This window comes from Mustela erminea, chromosome 3 (assembly GCF_009829155.1).
Source record: "Mustela erminea isolate mMusErm1 chromosome 3, mMusErm1.Pri, whole genome shotgun sequence".
In the NCBI taxonomy this organism is placed as follows: Eukaryota; Metazoa; Chordata; class Mammalia; order Carnivora; family Mustelidae; genus Mustela; species Mustela erminea.
The window spans coordinates 59,130,098-59,143,349 of record NC_045616.1 but is presented as its reverse complement, the minus strand read 5'-3'; the positions used below and the strand labels follow the sequence as shown (position 1 = coordinate 59,143,349).

The 13,252-nt window shown below is 38.9% G+C and overlaps 1 protein-coding gene across 6 annotated transcripts in view; it reads left to right on the top strand.

Annotated features, from left to right (window-relative positions):
- The first annotated feature begins 33 nt into the window (after window positions 1-33).
- MSH3 (mutS homolog 3) overlaps window positions 34-13,252 on the top strand; it is a 182,926-nt gene continuing 169,707 nt past the window's right edge. For 3 of the 6 annotated variants that reach the window (XM_032335832.1, XM_032335835.1, XM_032335837.1), the window contains exons 1-4: window positions 34-268; window positions 2,188-2,308; window positions 7,356-7,576; window positions 11,349-11,564. In XM_032335832.1, coding sequence (XP_032191723.1) covers window positions 62-268; window positions 2,188-2,308; window positions 7,356-7,576; window positions 11,349-11,564 — 765 coding nt within the window. In that variant the 5' untranslated portion in view covers window positions 34-61. Of the gene's footprint in view, window positions 269-365; window positions 587-2,187; window positions 2,309-7,355; window positions 7,577-11,348; window positions 11,565-13,252 lie in introns of those variants that run through there. The other 3 variants (XM_032335833.1, XM_032335834.1, XM_032335838.1) reach the window with 3 other exon arrangements.

Genomic DNA, 13,252 nt, shown 5'->3' with positions numbered 1-13,252 from the left:
CGGCCGCGGGCTCGCGCTCTTGGCTCGGCCCTGCCTGGGTGGTGTTGCTCTGTATCGTGCGATGTCGGGCCGGAAACCTGCCTTTGGCCGTGCCGCTACCACCGGCCCAGCCCCTGCAGGGCAAGCGGTTTTGAGCAGATTCTTCCAGTCTACGGGAAGCCTGAAGTCCTCCTCGTCCACCACGGGTGCAGCCGACAAGGCCGACCCTGACTCTGACTCCGCAGCGCCCCTAGCGTCCACTTTCCCGTCTCACTTGCCGCCACACGTGGTGGGTTTGGTCTAGGACAGGGAGGGGCCAGCAGGAGATGGGGCGGGGCAAGGTGGGCGGGGGCGGGAACCGTACTTGTGGGTGGAGCGGGAGGAGGTGGGGATAGTGCGCGAGAATCGGCGAGATGAGATGGCCGGAAGAGAGAGGGGCAGGGCTCTGAAAGGAGAAGGCGGGAAAAGCCATGCTGGCCTCCATTCTCCGCGCAGTTCACGTTGTAGTTTCCACTAGGAGTAATAGACTTGAGGCCAAGGTCGCGCGGGTACTTAATGGCAGACTCGAAACAGGAGCTCAGGTCTCCGGACTTCCATTCTGATGAGGGTAGGGGCTTGTGGGCAAAGGATACATCTTTTAACCTCCATTTTACCTCCCCAGCCTTAAAAAAAAAAACTGGATTGAAGGTTAAAGAGGAGCTTTATTTACCTTATTTGTGTATACTTGGTTAAGTAACCGGAATAAATTGACGCTAAGTCTCTAGTTTTTAAGCATGCAACAGCAGTGCTCAATATTTCAAGCGAATAGGGTAAAAGCAGTCATATTGTACAGTTCCTCAGTGACTACACTTCTTTTGGCTGATTGTAAAGTTTGATACACAATTTGGCTGGATTAGGTTTAAAGGGGTGCGGATGTGAATGGTTGTCATTGAATCCTTCCTGTTGCTTACCACCGTTCACCTGAGTAAAATAGTTGGTTTTGTTTTTCCCAAACTGCCAGCAGGGAAAGTCCAAGGTTGAGCCCTCACCGAGGCTTCCTGATGCAGTAACTTCCTGATCCCAACACTTGTTGAGGATGTGTTGGGACGTCTGGGTGGCTCAGTTGGTAAAGCATCTGTTTTTAGCTCAGGTCATAATCCCAGGCTCCTGGGATCCAGTACTGCATTGGGCTCCTTGCTGAGCTGGAGCCTGCTTCTCCCTCTGTCTGCTGCTCCCCCTGCTTGTGCCCTCTCTCGCTGACAAATAAATAAATAAAATTTTAAAAAACAAACAATAACAACAGCTGAGGATGTGGAAAGGGATTGCAGACTGACTTTTAGCCACCCTCCAAGTTCTAATACGGATGACAGCCTAGCTACAAAGTCTTCATTTACATTTCTTTCACAGAGTGAGTTCTCTCCTGTTTTTGATTTTTGTTTAAAGATTGTATTTATTTGACAGAGAGCACTTGGGGAGAGAACACACAAGCAGGGGGAGGGGTAGAGGGAGAAGCAGACTCCCCCACCCAGCGGGGAGCCCATTTTGGGACTCCATCCCAGGACTTTGGGATCATGACCTGGGCTGAAGGCAGACGCTTAACCGACTGAACCATCCAGGTGCCCCTGGATTTTTTGATTTTTGATGATAGTTTACATTTCATTACTATACCAAGATTTTATTTTACACCTACTATGTAGAGGGTATTTTGTGAAGGACTTAATTTTTGACAGGATTCCTGCCAGTACATAGTTTATAGCCTTGTGGTATCTTTGGTGGTGAACATAAGCCAAGTTTGAACATGAAACAGTTAAATTACAATTAACACTGACGTTTCAAAAATGGTAGTGTTCTTTTGTTAGTATCTAATTTCACCTTTCCTAAATGGATATATTTTTTTAAAAGGTATTTTATTTAACATTGGTAAGTAGGGTGACTCAGGTTTTATAATCTGAGATAGGTGAAGGCTGATTGAGTAAAGAAAGGTATAAGCCCTGGTTCTAATTAATTCTAGCAGGGCTTGAAGTGCTGAGATTCATGACTTCTGGTCTCCACATTGTCTTTCATGACAGTATGGAGAGTATCTATATATATAGGTCTTTCCAAGTCTGAAGGTATGTGATTCCATAAGTAGTGGGATGGCGAGAACCTTGTTATTCAGAAGTGAAGCTTAAATTATTTCACATACATCAAGTTTTGAGATTAGAGATAACACATCATTTTCTAATATAGGTTGCAGAAGTTGGCAGCAGTAAAAAGAGACCACTGGAGAGTGATGGGCCTGTTCAAAAGAAAGCAAAGAAAGTCCAAGAAAAGGAAGGAGGAAGTGATTCAATAAAGTTTGGGAATGCTGGTGAGTCCTATGGTCATGATTGTTCGTTCTCACTAGTTGTGGCACAGATACTGTATTCTCCAGAGAGCAGAGGATGTTATTGGAGAGTTGTGCCATTTTTTTCCTTTATGGACAAAGGTCTCCATTGTGGTTGAGTAGAGTGGCCCTTCCATAAGTGGTGGTTTGAGTAGGGCTTTGGGGGTGTGGAGGTAGAGCTGGAGTTCTGCAATTTGCCTATAGTTCTCCCCATTTTCTCTTTTATTTCTCTTAGCTAATTTTTGTCCTGATTATAAAAGTAAAGCATTCTTGTTATAAAAATTTCAAATAATACAAATATGTAAAGGGTAGACAATGAAAGACCCAATCATCTTTCTCTTTTAGTGAGACCTTATGGTAATTTTAGGGGGCTACTGAATATTTTTCCAAGTTTCTCTATTTATACACATCTACATGTATACACAAAGACCCACAAATTACTTAGTAATAATACAGTTGGCCCTTGAACAACATGGGGGTGAGGGGCACTGATGCCCTGCACAGTTGAAAATCCATGTAGAACTTTTTGACTCCCCCAGAACTTAACTACTAATAGCCTACCATTGATAGGAAATCCTACTGATAACATAAACAGTCGATTAAAACATATTTTATATGTAATATATATTGCATACCATATTTTTACAATGAAGTAAGCTAAAGGAAAGAAAATGTTAAGAAAATCATAAGGAAGAGAAAATACATTTATAGTAGTGTACTGTATTTATTGAAAAAAAATCCCCAAGTAAGTGAACCCATGTAGTTTAAACAATGTTGTTTAAGTTCAACTGTATTTTGTAAATTGTATTATACTATGTGTATTAATTTGCAGCTATCATTTTCCACTTAACAGAACATTTTGAACAGTTTTCAATGTCAGGTTATGTAAATCTACCCTGTCCTTTTTTTAGCATGGAAGTGCTTGTTCTGTATGCTAAAAGTCTTTGGATAAAACCACCATTTCTGAGATAGTTGACTTCTAGGGATGGTGTTGGATTTATAGATGATTGAGCACTATTTCTTTAGTTGTTGGCCTCAGAGGATTTGTTATAAAGTCTAACAGAAAATCCTTCTTTTTTCATTATCCCCAGAAAATTAGGCAGAGAATGAGATAAAAAGAAAGCAAAAAAAAAAAGTCTCAGTTCAGTGAATCAAGAATGTAAGATATCTTTCCTTCCCCAAAAGGTGAAATTTAGGGTCAACATGAAAGTGTTAGTATTAAATAACTATAGAAATGGAGATGTATACTTAAAGAGAATGATAAATCTTTTTTGTTGTCAACAAGGCAATTGACTTAGAATGTTTTGAAACAAGAGTTTTTGTGACTTGTTAAAAATGGTGCTCAAAAAAAGGGAAAGGAGCATCTGTGAGTCCAGCTCCTTTATTTGTTTTCCAGTCTTAGGTCTCCTTGTGCTTCATTTTGGAACAGTTCTCCTACTATGTTTTCAAATTCCATAATCTTTTCTTTTGTGGTGTCTAATTTGCCATCCATCTCATTCAGTAAAATATTAATCTCAGATAGGTATATTTAACGTTTAGAAGTTCTGTTTTGTTCTTTTAAAAGAAATCACCTTTTTCTCTCTGTGAAACATAGTGAAAAGCTGTTACCAAAACCAAACAGAACTCCAAAATCCAAATCTTTCATTTTGCTTCTCTTTATGTTCATGTTTTTCTTTACCTTTTTGATTATGTGGAATGTATTTGTAATATGTTTTCATGTCCATATCTGTTAATTCTGTCATCTCTGTCATTTCTGGGTCTGTATCTCTTAATTATTATTTCCTGCTTTTTTTCATGTTTAGTAAGTAATTGTTTGGATCACAGATATTTTGAATTCTGTGTTATTGTGTGTTGGGTTTGGGATTTCTTTAAAGAATGTTGGAGTTTATTCTGGCATGCAGTTAAATTCTTTGTGCATCAGTTTGATCTTTTTAAGGATTGTTTTTAAATTTTGGAAGAGAAGGCTTAGAGTAGTTCTGTTCCTAAAGTTTGATTTTTCTAGAGTTGGGAAGGAATACATAGTAGCAGTAGCATATTATATAGTATTTCTACCATATTTAAAAAATGGATATTAATAACCTTTAGGACATAGGTAATTAAAAAAAAGAACATAGGTAATAGTAAAATGTAGTAACAGTTTTAAAAAATGATGTTTGATTATTTATTACCTTTGTTTTTAATACCTTTGTTTATTTAATTGTAAGTTGACATAATCTGTTTTTTTTTTTTTTAAAGATTTTATTTATTTATTTGACAGACAGATCACAAGTAGGCAGAGAGGCAGGCAGAGAGAGAGAGGGAGGAGGAAGCAGGCTCCCCGCTGAGCAGAGAGCCCAATGTGGGGCTCGATCCCAGGACCCTGGGATCATGACCTGAGCCGAAGGCAGAGGCTTTAACCCACTGAGCCACCCAGGCGCCCAACATAATCTAATTTGTAATCTAATTTGTAATTTGTAATCATGGCTGTGTTTGACTCTTGCCTCAGAAAATTCTTGAAGGTTTAACAGTTGCCTCTGGTAAGCCAGTATCAACTGGCTTCATTAAGCACACCACTGGTCTTTCTTTGTGAGCTAGTTTGAGTTTCCTTATAGCTTGAGTCTCCAAGGATGAGCACCCTGAGAGTCAGACAGAAGTTGTATTGACTTTTAAGATCTAGCTTCAGAAGTTAACATGCCTTACTCTGTTGGTTGAGTTAGTTAGGAAGGCCTGCCTTTATTCAAGGGAAGTGACCTTCGATTCCACCTCTCAACGCAGGAGTATCAGCGTCACGTTGTAGGAAGAGCAGATGAGACAGGGTATATATACTTGGCCCTCCTTAATAAATAAAATCTACATGGGTCAGAATGCAGAGTTGACTTTTTATGTTATTAATATTCTTTTTTTTTTTTTTTAAAGGTTTTATTTATTTATTTGACAGAGAGAAATCACAAGTAGATGGAGAGGCAGGCAGAGAGAGAGAGAGAGAGGGAAGCAGGCTCCCTGCTGAGCAGAGAGCCCGATGCGGGACTCGATCCCAGGACTCTGAGATCATGACCTGAGCCGAAGGCAGCGGCTTAACCCACTGAGCCACCCAGGCGCCCTATGTTATTAATATTCTTATTTGAATTACAGATAAACATAATATGGAATTCTATCTCAGAAGTATTTTGATAAATACAGATATTCACTATCTTAATGCTTATAGTATATGTGCTACTGAAGTGAGTACAATCATAATGCAGTATAAATAAATTCAGACTTTTAATGAGTACAGCCCCAAGACTGGAAAACCACCCCCATCCCAGGAAGGTTTTTTAATATCCATAGGAGGGAAGTCCTTGTATAATATACACACTTACAGTATACTTCTGAAGAGTGATTCAAGTATTTATTTTGAAAAGTGGAGAGAAATTTGAAAGAGATTCAAATATACATTATTCCAGCTACAAGATTATTAGGAGACAAGGTACAATTTGTGTGTGAAAAGAGGTTTAAATATAAATAAGCATATAAAGCTAAATATAAATATGAGAAGTTTTAAACTCATAGGAATGGACCAAACACAATTCTTGCTCTCAGAGTTGGTTTTTTTTGTTTTGTTTTGTTTTGTTTTCTTTTGGTTTGTTTGTTTTGGTTTTTTTGCTTTAATAGGAAAGGTAAGAGGTTATAAATGCAGTCCCTTTTTCATTATATTTAGAAGTGGCTACCTAATAGTATTACCCTAAAGGGAAAAATAATGTATTCTGGCATATAGTAGATAGTAGACAGTAAATGATAGTTTTCTTTCTTTTATGGATTGCTTGCTTAAGAAGAACTGCCAGTTGGCAGCCTGGGATAAGTGCTATGGAGAAATGTGATCTTATTGTAGGAACACAGACAAAAGATGATTTTAAGCTAAGGGAGTTAGCAGGAGTTTCATGGAAAAGTAATTTTGCAAGGGATGATATGGATGATAAGGATGAATGGATGATAAGATTTTGACGTGAAAATTGGGGTTAAGGGCCTTCAGGGAGAAAGCATAGCATGAGTAAAGCTGTGGAGGTGGGATAGTAGGCATGTTAGGGCAGGGTGATGATCAGCCTTCCTTGGAGAACTCTGGGGTCAGTATCTCTAAGTCTTTCCCATTAAGTTGATCAATTTCCCTGGTCTGGAGTCTTCCCAGCTCTTGGCTGGAGTGGGGAGCTCTGGCTGCCTGTGTTCTAGAGCTCATGAGGAAAAGGCTGGGTTTCTTAGCCTACAGTAAGCCCCTATTTCCCGTTATTCCTCTGGCTCAGGCACAGTTGTCCCATCTCAGCTGTGCCTGTTCTACCTCTTCCAGAGTAACTTCTAGTTCTCTGCTGATGTGGAGAAGAGCAGCTGCCCTTGAGCTTGGAGTAGGCTAGAGGTCAAGAGATCAACTTGCTTTGAACCAGTCTTCCTTATTTTAGAATCTCTCTTTAGTGCATATGGTATTGCTGCCCTGATTCCTGAGCCTTAAGCATTTTGTGTAGCAAATGGTATTGGTTCTTGGTTTCCTTCACTAGTGGTTTAGTATTTAGCTTTCAGGTATGCTAAATTGGTTATTATTCATCTATTTTTCCTTCTCTTTTCAGATTTTTTTTATTGGTATCTGTCACTTCACAGAGAGAAAAAGTCTCTGTTCTTATGTGCTTATATCTTAAAAAAAAAAAGAAAGAAAGAAAGAAAAAAAAACCCTACTGTAGTTTATAATGGGGTTTCAGGACCAAGTGAAATGACATGTATGTTTCAGTATGCTATCTTTACCCTAAATCCAAATGTTTATCTCCTTGTCACATTTTAGTTAGATTCATTGCTTTAATGAGAAGCTCCCTCTTTAAAAAGAGGTTTTAATACTACTCTAAAAAGAAGCAGTGGCTTCTTTACTCAGAAAAATACTCACACCAACACAATTTTGTATGTAATTTCCAGAAGCGTACATTCCTTCCCACAAAATCCGGGTTCATGAACTCCCCCTTCATCATACCCTGGTTATGAATTGACATAATGAGAACAAAATACTATTGTTATATTTTCTTCTGATTTGCTAACTAAGAGCCAAAGAAATGTCTGAGGACCAAGAATGTTTTAAAGTCTCTGGAAAAATTGAAAGAATTCTGCTGCGATTCCGCCCCTCCTCGAAATAGAGTCCAGACAGAACCTCTTCAGGAGAGATTGGCAGTTCTGCCAAAATGTACTGATTTTGACGATATCAATCATCTACTTGCAAAGAAGGCAGTTTCTTGTGAAGACTCCAAATCTCGTATTAGTCAAAAGGTATGTGTTCTGTAGATGAATATCCAGGTACTCAAATTAGTAGGTTCCGAAGTGCTGTAAGTTTCTGTGGGTTAATATAAGCCAGTGGTTCCCAAACTTGGCTAATCATCCAGATTAGCTTTGGGAGCATTTGCATTATAGCTTATTTGTTTTTTAAGTCTTTGGAGATTCTGATTTACTATGTATTAAGGAGGGAAGAATTGGTTTGTATTAAAATAGAACCACCCCCCCCCCCCCCCCCCCCCCCCGCAAAAAAAAAAGCCTTCAAGGTGATTCTGATGTACAGCCTTAGGAATCCTTGGCTTGGGAGGATTCTTTTTTTTTTTTTTAATTTTTTTTAAAGATTTTATTTATTTATTTGACACAGAGAGAGAGAGAGATCACAAGTAGGCGGAGAGGCAGGCAGAGAGAGAGGAGGAAGCAGGCTCCCCACTGAGCAGAGAGCCCAATACAGGACTCGATCCCAGGACCCTGGGATCATGACCTGAGCTAAAGGCAGAGGCTTTAACCCACTGAGCCACCCAGGTGCCCTGGCTTGGGGGGAATTCTTAATAATGAGTATAAGCACAAGTTTTCTAATCCTCCTTATAGTTATCATGATGGAAAATCTTAGGCAACATACATGGGTTTTGGGGTTTTTAGCTGAAAACTTGGTGATATAAAGTAAATTCAAAGGCAAACCAAATATATATGGCTCTTCACTTCCACTGCTAAATGATATATCAATGTTTGCAGCATTGCAGAATCAGAGAATTGAACTTTTGCTCTGTCACTAACATCCACAATTCAGAGCAGGGGTTTGCAGTCCAGCTTTAAATGAGAATCACCTGGAGAACTTAAAAAAAAATTCTGGTAACAAAAACTTTTCTTCAGAATCATACTGGTCTTTGCTAAGAACTGAGTATGGATATTGCTTAAAAGCTCTCATTTTAATGTGTAGCCATGGTGGTTGAGAGCTATTGAATTAAAGAAATAGTTCCTTTTTTCCCCTTTGAGTCATTTAAATGAAAAGCTATAGATTCTTAAAAATCTATGGACTGAAAGCAATGACTTCTTTACTCAGAAAAATACTCACACCAACACAATTTTATACGTAATTTTCAGAAGTTTACATTCCTTCCATCTGGGTTCATGAACTCCCTCTTCATCCAAGCTGAGATCCACTGACTTATCATTGGTCATCAGGAAAAAAGATGTTTTTGTTTTATTTTTAATCTGTTTCAATATTAAGAAGCAGTTCACCTGAGTGTAGTGGTCATAAAAATATAGATATCAAAATGTTTGTCTATTAAAGCTCATTTTATTAATTGGAGAATTTACTCTAGGGCTTCATTAGAGCTTATTTACCATTACTTATACGTAAAATGACCACGTTGGTATTTCTGATTCATAGCACACTAGCAGTCACCAGTTAGAAGGGACAACTAGAAGTGTAGTACATGGATGTCATTGTAGGACATAGCTGTTTGATGGCATGGAAGGACACAGATGAGCGGTAGAAGCTTCTAAGTGAAGTTAAATGGCCAGGGTTTAGGGGCTAGAACCATTAGTGTGGGAGTCCACAACCCCGTAAGTCTTGTTAGGTTTTGAAATTCCTATTTTAACATTCTGGGAAGCATTTCCACCCAAATGGTTAAAAAAAAAAAAAAAAAGTGGCTTAATACTCAAGTATTCAGATTGACTTCTTAGTATAAAAGGTTTTTTCTCCATGCCTATTCTCATTCCATATGTGAATAAAGCATTAAGTTAAGAACTTTTTTTCCTAGGAAATGTATTTTCTTCAAGTATGGATTAGGTGTTACAATATGTAGTATTCCTGGATTTTATGTAAAAGGCATGGTAACAAATGAGAGAATCCATCAAAGTTAAAAGTAAATGCATTCTCTCATCTGATACATTGACCTACTCTTCTGTTGCTACCCCTCCCCACACTTCCCCACCTCCCTGCTGAGATTTGGAGATTTGCTGGGCTGCACTATTCAGATAATTTACATCTCTGCCTCCTATTTCAGCTAAGCCACATTTTTAAATGCAGCTGTAAAGTACATATTGCTGGACTTTCTCTTGGAACAAGGTCCTCTCACTTGGCCATATAGGGCATTTCTTTTTTTCTCTTCCCTTCCCCTGCTGATCACCAGTCATATATATATATATATATATATATATATATATATATATTTTTTTTTTTTTTTTTAAGATTTATTTGTTTGAGTCAGTGAGGAGGGGGCAGAGGGAGAGGCAAAGAGTGAATCTGAAGCGGATTTACTGCTCTGGGCAGGGCTTCATCCCAGGACCCTGAGATCATGACCTGAGCTGAAAACAAGAGTCAGACACTTAACCAACAGAGCCATTCAGGTGCCTTGATAATTAGTCTTTTAAAGAATATTTATTTATTTTTTTAGTAATCTCTACACTCAACGTGGTGTTCAAACCCATGATCATGAGACCAAGAGTTACATAGTTTTCTGACTGAGCCAGCCAGACGCTAGTCTTTTATGCCATATATATATACATATATATATATATACATATATATATATATATTTTTTTTTAAATTTTTTATTTTTTTAAGATTTTATATTTTGTTTGACAGAGCAAGCCAGAGAGCACAAATGGGTGGGGGTAAGGCAAAGAGAGAGGGAGAAGCAGACTCCCTGTGGATCAAGGAGCTCCACTCGGGCTCTATCCCAGGACTCTGGGATCATGACCTGAGCTGACAGCAGGTGCTTAACTGACTAAGCCACCCAGGTGCCCCTTTTAGGCCATGTTTTTAATTCCAGGCGTAGCTGATAAATTTTTAGGTGATAGCAGTGATACAGTGACAGCTAGAAGTCAGATTTAGCTTACAAATTTGTCTCATTTTACCTTTTGTATTTATTTATAAGAAGCAAGGAATTTGCCCTAAGCTCTAAACTGGAGTTAGTTAATGGTTTTCACACGTGAAGGGAAGGCTAGCAGGAATACTGATGTTGAAACGTGACCATGCTTTATACTTCCCAAAAGCTCTCTGTCATATCTCTTTACCAAAAAAAAAAAAAAAAAAAAAAAAATCGTGCTTCTTTCTTGTGGTCAAGATTTATGGAATGTACTGTCTTTTGGCCTGTGCTTGGAAATTTGAAACATTCTTTAGCTGATGGTATGCTTATTGAAGGTGGTTTTACCGACTGTTGAGAGAGAGACATTCATCCCTCCTCACTTTTTGTGCCTTACACATCTAGGAATAAGGAAAAGAAAAATGTTAATTATGATAGATTTAATGAAATAAAATTTAAAAAGAGGTGTATAAAACTTTAAAATGTTTAGGTTTTTGAAATTTGCTTAAATATGCAGTAGTTTAGTTTGGTTCTTTTTTTTTTTTTTTTTTTTTTAAGTCTCTTACTCTGAAAAAAAATTTCAAACCTGTGAAAAAGTTTATCTGAATATACTACACACTTCTGTAAACTTTAACTTAAATTGACCAATTGTTAGGTTTTACCAAATTTGCATTCTCTGTCTTTCTGAAAACTGTTATTATGGTTAATACTTTCTTTTTTTTTTTTTTTAAGATTTTATTTATTAATTTGACAGAGAGAAATCACAAGTAGACGGAGAGGCAGCCAGAGAGAGAGAGATAGGGAAGCAGGCTCCCTGCTGAGCAGAGAGCCCGATGCGGGACTCGATCCCAGGACCCTGAGATCATGACCTGAGCCGAAGGCAGCGGCTTAACCCACTGAGCCACCCAGGCGCCCCATGGTTAATACTTTCTAAACTGTAAAAATCTTTCCATTGCCAGGGTACGACACTTTCTGATCTCAGTCCTTTTGGATCATCACACACGGGTAATGACAATTCACAGAAAACTTCTGATCCTAAGCCATCTAACAAACGGACAAAAAGCATTTATACACCTTTAGAATTGCAATACATAGAACTGAAACAACAGCAGAAAGATGCAATTTTGTGTGTGGAATGTGGATATAAATATAGATTCTTTGGGGAAGATGCAGAGGTAAGTTATTTTTTCAAATGCTCTTTCATGTTTTTCTTGTCCAGCCTTAAATATTTTCTGATATTTTTGTTTCATTTTCTGACTTTGTAAGAGAGCCAGTGTGATCAGTTGCCTTTTAAAATGCTGTCAAAGTCAAAACTGAGAATAAACACAGGTGAACTTGGCGGGGTTCTAGGCCCATAGGGGAGGACCAAAGGGACCTTTTTGAAATTTTGTGCCTTTTCTCCATGTTCTTGTCCAATAACTTCCATCCACTATGAAATGATTGGATGAATCAGATAGTGAATGAACCACAGTCCTGTATTTAATGTTTCCTGATGCAGACTCAAGCAAGAAAACATTTTGAGATGAGATGGCCCGTTTACTCTTTTTTTTTTTTTTTTTTTAAAGATTTTTGTTTATTTATTTGACAGAGATCACAAGTAGGCAGAGAGGCAGGCAGAGAGAGAGGAAGAAGCAGGCTCCCAGCTAAGCAGAGAGCCCGATGCGGGGCTCGATCCCAGGACCCTGGGATCATGACCCGAGCCAAAGGCAGAGGCTTTAACCCACTGGGCCACCCAGGTGCCCCTGGCCCATTTACTCTTAAAAATTTTGATAGCCTGGAATGTGGTTATGTCTCAGGGGAAGAGCACATTAAGTGCCCGACACCTGCAGAAGATGTTTGAAGTCTTATAGTTTCTTTTTAGGTCAGTCATCTTACTCTGTTAGTCCAAGTTGATTCTGTATTTAATTTTGAGGATTTGAAGTAGGCCAAAGTTAAGGTTAGAAGTGAATTTGAGCATTTTGTGGGCAAGTTTAAGGAAAGCATTGCTGTTGATGGTGTGTTGGAGTCATGCATGGTTGTGATGATTCCACAACTTCAGATCTGTATCAGATATCAGACATTATCGGAGAGCAATGAGGTGTCACAGCCAACGTCTACCTCATGGACAGGAAGTGAAGACTTAGCCAACTTTTCTTCCAGTTTTTAAAATCCTGTTGTGGGCCTGAAAGCCGTGGTCTTTGGTTGAGGTGGCTATTTGCTGTTATGAAGTTAGACTTTGAAGCAGAGTCTAACTGAGAACAGGGACAGTGTGTTCCTTGAGGACAGGGACAGATACATAGTTGGCATCGTATAGGTAAAGGGGTGAAAGAAAATGTCATTCTCTGCCCTTCTTTCCAGGTCAAGTGGTAAGTTCAGCCTTACCACAGTAAGGGCTAATGTCTTCTGGCCTTGCAGTGAGGAACTAATACAGTTCAGAGTTGGGTGGGGCAGGGGAGTGACAATGTTGGAATGAGAGTTCCATGACTCCAGTGGTCAATTTCTGAGCCTCTGAGCTTTCTAGAAGGTAGTGGGGAGTCAGGTGGTGGTGCTTGGTTCTGCATTCCTATCCTTTATTATGCATCGTACATTAGCTAACCAGACCACTTCCTCAAAGATGCTCTCTGTCCAAGTAGCTTCAGAATTTATGTAAAGTCCTCATTTTCAGTGTTTGGATGCTTTGTTGCAAATTCTTTCTCTTAGAGTTTCACACTCTGTGAATTGACTAGTCCTTGTGCAGGGAGAGCTCAGCACTTTAAGGTTTTGCTAGATCTAGGGACATAGAACACCTGTCCTGTTTTTCCCTGTCATTTATAGGTAGAGATGTTGGCCCTGAGGTTAGGCTTTGAGAACTGCCAAAAATCTATTAAACCATAGGCTTCTATAT